Here is a 10,864-nt window from a genome sequence, read left to right on the forward strand (position 1 = left end):
AGAATCATTGGGATTTAAGACAGAATTTGATGGTTAAAAATACTTCACTTGATTTATTTATCTTCAACACATTTATCTGTTGTATACAATGTCCTAATTTATTCACAACTCATATACGTATTTAAATAAAAACAAGAAAAACTATTTTAGGTTGAAGAAGGAACACAAATATGAGCACATACTTTCCAACTTCTATAGCCTTAATATCTAACCCAGATTTGAAAAGGAGGCTAAATGTTTAGAGAGCATGTTTCAACTAAATTTCAAAAACTAAGGATGCACATAGATATATGAGGAACGCGTATAAGAGCATGTGTTTGTTTATGAAAATATTTCTTTTTCTCATAGTCATTCAATACGTCAACTTTGAAAATTAGACTCTCAACAATACTTTTCCGTGCTCATAAAGGGTAGGTATTTTTCTAAAATATCTTTTTCAAACTAATGTTGGTGAAAATAACAAAAGTTTATCCTTAGATATTTAAAAAGTTAACCTAAAAAATAATTCGGTGAATATATTTGCAATTTCACCCACTGAAGAGATGAATTGTGAAAAAAAAAAAAAATAGAACGAGATATAATTTGAAGAATAAATTGTAGAATCTTTAGTATTTATTTCTATTGATTCAATAAGTATTTGTAATTTAAGAAAAAATCTTAACTTTAGCGCATCATAAGTATTAGAATCCAAATAAGATTAATTCCAAAAGTTAGAATTGTAAACAATATAAATCAACTTGAATTTACGAAAAAATCGAAGTTTATTACTTTTCTGAAAGTTTAAAGTATTAGGATAGAAGATTCTAACTGCAGGTAAAAAATTACTCGAAGGAACATGCACTAATAAGTGTTTTGTATCCCATTTCATGAGTACACTTCAAGTTGTGAAAAAATACTTTGTGTGCCTTGTACATATTCATGCAAGACACACTTGTGCATATAAGACACATGCACTCCGTGTTCATGTGAGACTCATTTATGCGTACATAAAGCACCACAAGTTGCAAGAAGTAGGCATTTCCTTGCTTATAATGGTTTAAATGCTATTGTAGAGTCTAATGGTGCTACCCCATTCTACCATGCTTCTAGCTTCAATTATTGAGTTTTACTCAATTTCTTTGACACTTTTTAGTTCTTTAAATACTCCAAAGGTGGATTTTGATATTAACCGAATTTGTAAATTTTATTTTATATCTATTTTTGAATTATTTAAATTCTTTAACAATTCCCATAAAACTAAAGCATTGAAAACAATCTAATATTATCTAAAAATTATGAAATATTACTGATGTAAACGTTTCATGAAAATATTAATAATTTAATTAGTATAGGAGATAAAATTGAAGCTAAAGTCTCTTACTTGAATGGTTGTATATCAAACAAAGTGAGAGTCTATCTCTACATTCGTCGTTCTTGCTTGGAGATGTGGATTTATTAATAGATAAATGGCTTTAATATTCCAACACATAAAATTAAAACAGAGGTTAACAAAAATCTAACTTCGTATAACATATGTTGTAAATAATAACTTTATATTTACTTTTAATAGATGACCTCATAATTGTTGTTTATTTCTTTACTTGTCAAGATATTAAATTTAAACCAAAATAAATTACAAAGCTACTTGTAGAACGTCTATCATTAGAACATCCAGTCCAGCTAGCATAAAAAAAAATATTATAAAATAAAAGTAGACTGAGCGAAAATTAACCAAATAATCGCAAGTAGGAGCGTGGAAGAATTATCAACACTTATTAAGAGAAAAAGCTATATTTGATCTAGTGAGTATAACGTATTGTAGGTGTAATACTCTAATTTTGTTTGAATTAGTTAATTTTTTTTCGTTGTCGTTATTATTATTATTATTATTATTTTTAACATTATGTAAAGGATGCACCCAAGAAAAAGATGGAAGAAAGAAAATTGAAAAAAGAAAACAAGAAAAAGAAAGGAAAGAAAAAATCACAAAAGAAAAAAGAGAAAGAAGAAATGAAAAAATTGAAAAGAAGAAAATAGAGAAATGAAGAATGAAAAAATGGAGAAAAAAAAAAAAGAAAAAAGAAAGTTTGGTTTGGGCCCTTCTATTTCTCCTTCCCCTTCTCTTACCCCTTTTTGTCCTCTTCTTCTTTTGTTTGTTTGGTTTTTTACTTTTTCTCCCTTCTCCAGCCCATACGCTCAGAGCGCCACAAGTCCAAGAGGAGAACGCCCAGCCCAATCGCAAGGGAGAAGTCCAGGGAAGAAACAGCATTCCTGAAGCGCCGAAAACGGCGTTGTGTGGGTTTTAATTAAACCAGCGTTTTTCTGGGTTAACATTAAAAACACTAAGCGGGGCCCTCCTCATTGTCAGCTTCTTCATGTTTTCTTCAACAGAGGCATGCGTGGGACGAAGAAAGTGAGAGGCGCCCTAAGAGAATCTCGAAACATGAGCTGCAGAACGTTATTTGAAGAAGAAAGAAATACAAGAGAATGGAGGAAGACGACAGATTGATGCGATGATGATCAGGAAGGATTTTTGGGCACCATTTGATGGCGGCTCTTCATCTATAAAAAGAGGAGGAACAAAACCCGAAGGGAAGAGAGGATTCTCTTCAGGAACTTTCTGGGTTTTTAGAAGGACAGGAAACCGTTCAAAGGTCTTAGCATTTGGATATGCATTAATGATGAAGAAGAATTAGCAAAGGATTAGGGATAAGAAGAATGCCATGAAATTTATATATTTCACATATTTTTAATCCTCATCAACTGTGAGTACTTTCAATTGGTATAATTAACTTTACATAAAATGTTGGCGGGCACGTGCACTTACACTAGAGATAGAATCCATCATTTCATTCATCCTCAAAACACCCAAAGAGGAAAGGATATCCTTTTTATTCTGCCCTTGCCTCCCATTCCTAAAAAGGAAAAGACTTTACATTACCAACACGACGGCTCCTAATCAAGTCCCGCTTCATTTATATACAAACCTTTAATATGAAAACGTATATTTATTTTGAATCATTCAATCAATTAATAAAGTAGTCCACGGCTAGCTTGCTACTTGTGGCGTTTTGTCAACATTTTTATTGTATTAAAAATTAATTTCAACTTATGAAAATATTCTTATAACATTTTAATTAATTCATTTTCTTCAATCCTAATTACCTTAAGTATAATTACTTGTTAATTGTAAATTAAGTAGGAAAGATTTATTTAAGTATTAAGGTTTGTTTAGAAATTTTATTCTTACTCCAAAATAGGATTCTTTTTAATTAAGGTGAGTGTAAAATATGACATTTTCAACCATAATAATAGCCAGTCACAATATATATATATATATATATATATATGTATTTCACAAAAAGAATTTCTATGAATCTTTTGTTTCCTTGAATGATCATATGTTAATCCCCTTTTATTATACACATTCCTTTAATATGATAACAATATGTCAACTTTTCTTTCTCATCATTTTCTCTTTTAAATAAATACCAAGTTTTACTTAATATATATTTTTTATTTTATAACATAAATTAATTTTCTCAAAAGTTATTTTAGAAATTTATTCAACTTTGAAATAACTTTAAACAATTTTTCACATAAGAACTTGAGGAATAAATTTTTAAAACCTTCAAATTGGATTTTTTTTTAAAAAAATTCTTAAAAAATTGAACTAAAAAAAATGAAACCACGTACTTTAATTAGAGGACATTACACATAGAGACATCTTCCGTTTTTTTTTTTTTTTCCAAATGTATCCATTTAATCTCCAAATATTAAATCTTCCTTTTTCTCCTGTTTCATCACCTATATGGGATAAATGTTTAATATATTTTTTATTGTTTTTGTTTTACTGTAAATATTCTTTTCTGAGTCTTACTTCAAGAAATATTAGTATAGATTAAATATATGTCACTCATCAAAATCAGTGCATGTGATTAAATAGGAAAACAGGATTTAAAGCCATTATTTGAGGATATAGGGTTGTAACTAGATATTCAATAATGATGAATTCTTCTTGGTTTTGAATTATGAATTAACTCCATTAATTGTGCCAAAAAGAGCAATTTGTCCCTTGTGTGGGATAATGTCAGTATGATTTTTAAGTTATTACCTTTCTATGGATATGATGTTGGTTTAATTATCTTTACATCCTAGTGCGTATTTGAGGGTGGGAGTTACCAACCGGAGTTCTTTCCCTATCTTTTATTTATGTATTATTAGCATAGATCAAAATACTTTTTGCTCATAAAAAATCAATACTACAATGTATTCTTGTGTTACTGTGTGCCTAAGTATAGATCAAAATATCGAGTTTCATTTTGGTCAAGTGTGGTGGGTCATGTTTTCTACAGGTGGTTGGGTCCTATTTAAAGGAATGGCGGTTTGATGGTGCAATTTTGTTACGGTGACACTGAGCCCTCTTACTTCTGGAAATTCCCTAAAATCAGTTTAGTTTTATTTGTGATCTCATTTTACTTTTGATGCTATGAATTGTTTCAAGCTATGAAGAACATTTTTTATAAACATGTGCTATGAACTTTATTCTATAGCCTATAAAAATGAGTAAGCTGTTATAATTCTCAATATTCATTATGATGATACGAGATTATGGGAAAAGTTCTTCGAAGTTTACACTAAGGATTAACTAGAAACTCTTTTTTTTTTTTTTTTTTCTATTCCAAATCCAATACATTTTGTAAATTTTGAATTTTGAATTAATGACGAATGTTAAAAACACACAACAGGCAGAAGTATCAAATATGTACACAAATACATTCGTTAATTAGTCTATACTATATACTTGGTTCATTATACATTCCAATTCCATACCACTTTAAACTTAAAATTTCTAATTTTGGCTAGCCAATTATTTTGTCTTTTAGTAAAAACTCTGCCAATTTAAAATATTTTGAAGTATATTATTTTTAGAGTTTTGGCTCGTATTACTTGCTGTAATACTGACTACTTAACTGTTGTGTCTGTCATAATCTTGGGCGGACAAAAAATAGTTTTTTTATTTGCATATGACGTAAGATTTGAAGAAACAAAAGGTATAATGATGCTTAATTTTATATTGGAAATCAATTTTCAAATTTGAATAATCAAGATAAAATAGTTAACCAGGAAATTCATGAGTATGAAATAAGTAAATTTTGATTTAAAAATATTTTTAATAATCCCAGAGATAAATACTTTCAAGTTAAGCTCATATTAACCATCCAATGTAAATGAGTATGAAATCTAACTCAAAATTACCATTGACCTTTATTAATGTCCAATAAACATATGATAATTAACAAATTTAGAAAAAAAAAAATTATTTAACATGTCACAACTCCATAATAATATAATCAATAAATTCAAAGGAGATAGAATTAGACCCTAAAAAATACACCAGTAAATTTAAAGAAATTTAGATTCGAGTAATGGTCTCAAGTGAGAAAGTGGCATAGCTTCATTAACTTTGTCTTAAATTTTTTATTTTAATTTTGAAATGAAGTAAATAAGAACCTAAGTAAACATAAACAAAGAAAAAGGAAACTAAAAATTGATTTTAAATTAGCCATTTTCAACAGGGGAAAAAATGCTCTCTCTGAATGACTTTTCTCTGCTTGACAAAGGCATGATGCCACCGTGCATGGACGATGATCACTCAACCAAGAAGGTGAGAATAAGGGAACGTCCCGACTGGCTGATATTGGGGGAGGAGGACATTTGTGCCACAACCTTGGGCGAGAATGTGGAAGAGGCTAGTGTCATAGATTTGACAGAATCAGAGGATGGGGAGTAAAGTAGGGGACTTTACGGGCGCTGGGAAAGCAATCGAGTATCCTTTAAAGACAAACTTACTAATGCAAAACTGGCGAAAAGTAAGGTTGTCGACTTTAAAATTGGAGAAGAGGATATGATACTGGCTTCGGATGGGAATATCTAACAGTGGCATTCTCGGATAAGGTCCATAATTACCTGGTTTAATCCATGAGGAACTTGGCAGTCGTCCGTCTGTTGGTAGAGCCATCAGCTACCGACCTCTCCCCAACCGCCTTTAGAGCCTCTAGCGGCTTGCAGGAACATTTCAACTACTTGATCTTGAGAATAATTTTTACATGGAAAAATTTACCGATCCCAACGATTACTCACATGCATTGATCGGGGGCCCTTGAGTCATCTATGGGCATTACTTGATGGTGCAACCATGGACGGCCTCATTCTTAGTCGATGATGACCGTCTCACTTCGGTGGTCGCCTAGGTCACTTTATGGGGCTGCCTATCTAATATTACCACAAAGGGGTGTTGAGAGCCATTGTCAGGACTGTTGGTTCAGTGGTGAGGATTGATTATAATACAAAGTCGACGGAGAGGGGGACGTTTGTGCGTCTGGTTGTCTCGGTGGACCTAACCAAGCCCCTGGTTTCTAAACTCTGGATATAGGGGCACCTTTAGCAGGTGAAATATGAAGAGCTTCCAATGATTTGCTTTGAGTGCGACTGTTACGACCACCTCCGAGAACACTGCTCGAGGAAAGCCACAAAAGCCCTAGTTGATGAAGCCACTTGAGGAGAAGGAAGGAATCAGTCTATGCCGCCCCAGCCAGTGGCAGAAGGAGAAAAATTCGGACCTTGGATGCAAATGACAAGGTGAGGACGGAGGAGCGACAAAAAAGGAAACGACTCTATAAAAAGGAATGGCCCTGGATTTGCCAGCCGTAACGGGATGCTTTGAGCTGATTGCAGAGATTAGGGAAGAAGATAATATTAATGCTGATTTGCATGCAAAATTATAGGGATTATGTGTGGGGGGTGTTAATGCTAATGAATAAAGGAGAGAAAATTTGGGCAATCTCAGTGAGAGGGTGGTAGATAAGGAATACAGTTTAAATAAGTAGAAGGAAATGGAAAGAAGTAAGGTCAAGCGGGGCTGGGTTTTTACATGTGGACAGGGCCTTCGTAACATGCCCGAAGGCCCAGGCCCAGTAATGATTGGAGCGCATGGGACTAAGCAGCCTGTTGCAGGTAGGCCCAGTGAGGGGAATATGGGCCTCTCAGTTAGTCCAGACTCAGCGACCTCGATCCATCAAGGTCCAACTCTCCTGGACCCGACCAAGCACTCGGTTATTTGGATCGAAGACTAGGGCGTGATGACTTCCCAAGCCGACCTGGCCAAAATCGGGGAGGCCGACGTTCCTTCATTGAACTCTCGCACCTAGAGGATGGTCTAGCCCCCAAATCGGCGGCGCTCAAGCATCCAGGTGAACAAAACATCGTGTCGTGACTATAAGGTAAATAAACAATGCGAGGAAACCTTGGACACGTCGACGCTTTCACAGCGGAGCTCCTGGGCTGTGCACGCATAGGACTGAGGGTGGTCAACAGTCTGACGGTAGCCAGAACGAAGGCCAGCCACACCGCTGTTGACGGTTGATTTCGTTTTGGGTTAGGATATTGTCCTTTTTGTTAAGTTTTTTATGGATTTAAGAATTCTCACTTAGAATTATCAAGGTGCTGTTAATCAACGTTTGATTGTCAACACTGACCGTCGATACTCACTTTGATATAGCTGCGCGTCTCGAGAGAAAAAATGGATTGCATCATTGGTCACCTTGGTTCGAATTCTTCTCATAGGGTTGAAGCCCATGGTTTTAATGGGTGTCTTTGGCTTATTTGGATTGATCCATTTCGAGTGGAAATCCTGGTGAATAATATCCAGTTTATCCGTACCCGGATTCATTACAACGGTAGTGAGCCAGGTGTCCTCTTTACTGCTGTGTATGGGCTCATATCTCTTAGCAAAGTAGTACGATCTAGGAACCGTGGCTACTCGCTGGGGACTTCAATGCGATTATTGAGGGGTCTGATAGACAAGGCGGAGCCATTAGTGGTAGTGGTGGGTGCCCTCTCTTCTCCCAGTTTATCGGTTATAATGGCCTCTCTCAACTTGACTTTATGGGACCTAAGTTCACTTGGCAACAGGGAACTCTACTCCAACGTCTGGATCGGGCCCTCATTAATTCATCATGGCTTGACAAGTTTTCAGACTCCTTCGTACAACACCTTCCTAAGATCTAGTCTTATCACAAACCTTTTCTCATCAGTTCTAAGACGCACAATACACCGAGCTCCCTGCCTTTCCACTTCTTTGTCGTTTGGCTTACCCACCCCGGGTTTCCTACTTTTGTTCGAAGAAGATGGAAACGTGGCACTTCATTCCAAGCTACTGTGGATAACTTCTCTCACCACACTAAGACTTAGAACACTATGGTATTTGGTAATATATTTCGTAGGAAGAGGCGGCTTATGGCTTGTATCAATAAAGTCCAAAAGGCTCTTGAATCTTCCTCCTCTAAGTATCTGAGAAAGCTTGAGGCGTCTTTCCGTCATGAGCTCGAAGTGCTCCTCTTACAAGAAGAAATCTATTGGATGCAGAAGTCAAGGTGTGAGTTTATCTCTCTGGGGGATAAGAATACTGCCTATTACCATGCGCGGACGATAACTAAGCGGCGACGCAGTAGGATTCTTATGCTCCAGAACGAGATGGGGAATTGGATCTCGGACGAGAGTCGACTCAGCCACATGGCCATTGAATTCTTCCTGCACCTATATTGCGGGGAGGCTCCTGATAGGCCTGTTTTCGCTATTCGGGGTAGGTTCCCCGTTCTCAGCTCTGACAGTATCGCCGTCCTGAGTAGGCCTGTCACTAGGAAGGAGATCCGATGGGCCTTTTTCAACATGAAACCCCTCAAGGCGCCTAGGCCGGATTTCCTGCATGCTGCCTTCTTTCAGCATTATTAGGACGTTGTTGGCAACTCAGTCTGTACTATGGCTACTAGGATCTTTCAAGGCAATGAGTTGGAGCCTCGCCAAAACAAAATGTTGATTACTCTAATTCCTAAAGTGGATAGTCCCAAATCTATAAAAGACTTCTGACCCATAAGTCTGTTCAATGTCTCGTATAAAATTATCACCAAGGTCATTACTAACAAACTCAAGAAAGGTATACCTCGACTGATTAGCAAAACGCAAGCAAGTTTCGTTGAGGGCCAGAGTATCTCGAATAATATTTTCATAGCCCAGGAGGTTATTCACTCTATGAAGTACAAGAAGGGCAAGACAAGTTGGATGGTGATTAAAGTGGATCTGGAGAAGGCTTACGACAGGCTCAGCTAGGGGTTCGTTGAAGAAACCCTCCGTGATGTCAGCCTCCCCCATACTATGATTCGGACCATCATGCATTGCATCAATTCTGGCTCCATGGAACTCCTCTGGAACGGTGCGGCCACGAAAGAGTTCACCCCCTCACGGGGCATTCAGCAGGGGGACCCTCTCTCACCGTATATCTTTATTTTGTGCATGGAGCACATATCTCAATACACTGATCAGTTAGTCCGTCATGGCGATTGGTGGCCAATTACTCTAAACGTGGGAGGCCTCCAACTTTTGCATCTCTTCTTTGCTGATGATCTGATCCTTTTTAGTGATGTCTCCAGTAGTCAGGTGCACTTTAATAAGAGGGTGTTTGACGAGTTCTGCCAAAGCTCCAGCCATAAGATCAGCATGTCCAAAACACGCATCTTTTTCTCCCACAAGGTTGCTGATGGGGAGGTTTCTCGTATTAGTTCCGCTTTTAGGTTCCAGGTTTCCAATAAGCTGGGTACGTACATGGGGGTTCCTCTCTTACATGGTAGGGTTATTAAAGAGGCCTACAGGTACATTTTAGACAATGTACGTAGGAGGCTTTCTAGGTAGAAGGCTACCAGCTTATCTATGATGGGCAGGCTAACCCTTGTCAAGTCTGTGGTCGTGGCGATCTCGGCTTATGCCATGCAGACTGCTTCGCTCCCTAGCTCTTTGTGTGATCAGATCAACCGATTAGTGCGGGATTTCATTTGGGGCTCCTCTATCGGTGCAAGGAATACGAGTCTCGTTAATTGGCATGAGATGTGCCAGCCTATCACACATGGGGCCAGTGGTATCATAAACCTTAGGAGCCTCAATAAAGTCTTCCTCATGAAAGTTTGTTTTAATATTATCGCTCAACTGCACCTCCTTTGGGTCAAGGTCCTGCGGCATAAGTATAACTGAGATCTTTTTCATAGTGTGACTAAATACTCTCATCTTTGTTCCCACCTTTGGAGGAAGTTAAGTGGCCTTTGGGAGGATGTCCACTTAGGTTTGGCTTGACACACTGGGGACACCACGATGGTACGATTATGGGAGGACAATTGATTGGGAGGTTGCGAGCCACTTGCTCCTTATCTACCAACCCCTTGATGATTCTAGTAAAACTCAAACGGTTAGGGATTTGGTCACTCGGCATGGTCAATGGAATTGACACTAGTTACAAAATAGGCTCTTGACTAGGATCCTTCTTCATCTCGCCATGGCGCGGGTTCCGCAAGAGGGCTTAGAGGCTGATGTACCCTACTGGGGCATCTCTGCAGATGGTAAGTTTTTGATCAAAACCGTTTATCATATGATTTTTGACATTTCTTCTCTTTTTGCAGATAAGAAATGGAGTCTTACATGGAGCTGGCTGGGAGCACAACGTATTCGGCATTTCTTGTGGCTGCTTCTTAGGAGAGGGCTCCTTACCAGTGCGGAGAGGGTCCGACAACATATGGCAGATGACCCGGGTTGCACGATATGTGGTTGTGGCATCGAGGACGTCAACCATGTTCTGAGGGAGTGTCATCAAGTGCAGGCTCTATGGTAGAAGATTATTTCACGCACGGCCGCCCACGCCTTTTTCAGCATGACTTTTGACGAATGGCTCTGCACCAATTTACAGAATCAATATAGTTGGTGCTCTTCTTTCCAAGACTGGAGGACAATTTTTGGCATCACCTAGTGGTTATTATGGAAGCAATAGAACGCCCTGATCTTC

The 10,864-nt window shown here is 37.5% G+C and overlaps 1 protein-coding gene across 1 annotated transcript; it reads left to right on the forward strand.

The window, feature by feature from the left end:
* The first annotated feature begins 9,330 nt into the window (after positions 1-9,330).
* LOC148266320 (uncharacterized) lies at positions 9,331-10,312 on the forward strand. Its single transcript, XM_088219078.1, has 3 exons — positions 9,331-9,686; positions 9,756-9,993; positions 10,151-10,312. Exons 1-3 carry the CDS (start codon positions 9,331-9,333, stop codon positions 10,310-10,312), a joined length of 756 nt encoding a protein of 251 aa, XP_088075204.1.
* The last annotated feature ends 552 nt before the right edge of the window (positions 10,313-10,864 follow it).

The sequence above is a fragment of the Carica papaya genome, chromosome 4 (genome assembly GCF_054855325.1).
Source record: "Carica papaya isolate Zhongbai chromosome 4, ASM5485532v1, whole genome shotgun sequence".
Classification (NCBI taxonomy): Eukaryota; Viridiplantae; Streptophyta; class Magnoliopsida; order Brassicales; family Caricaceae; genus Carica; species Carica papaya.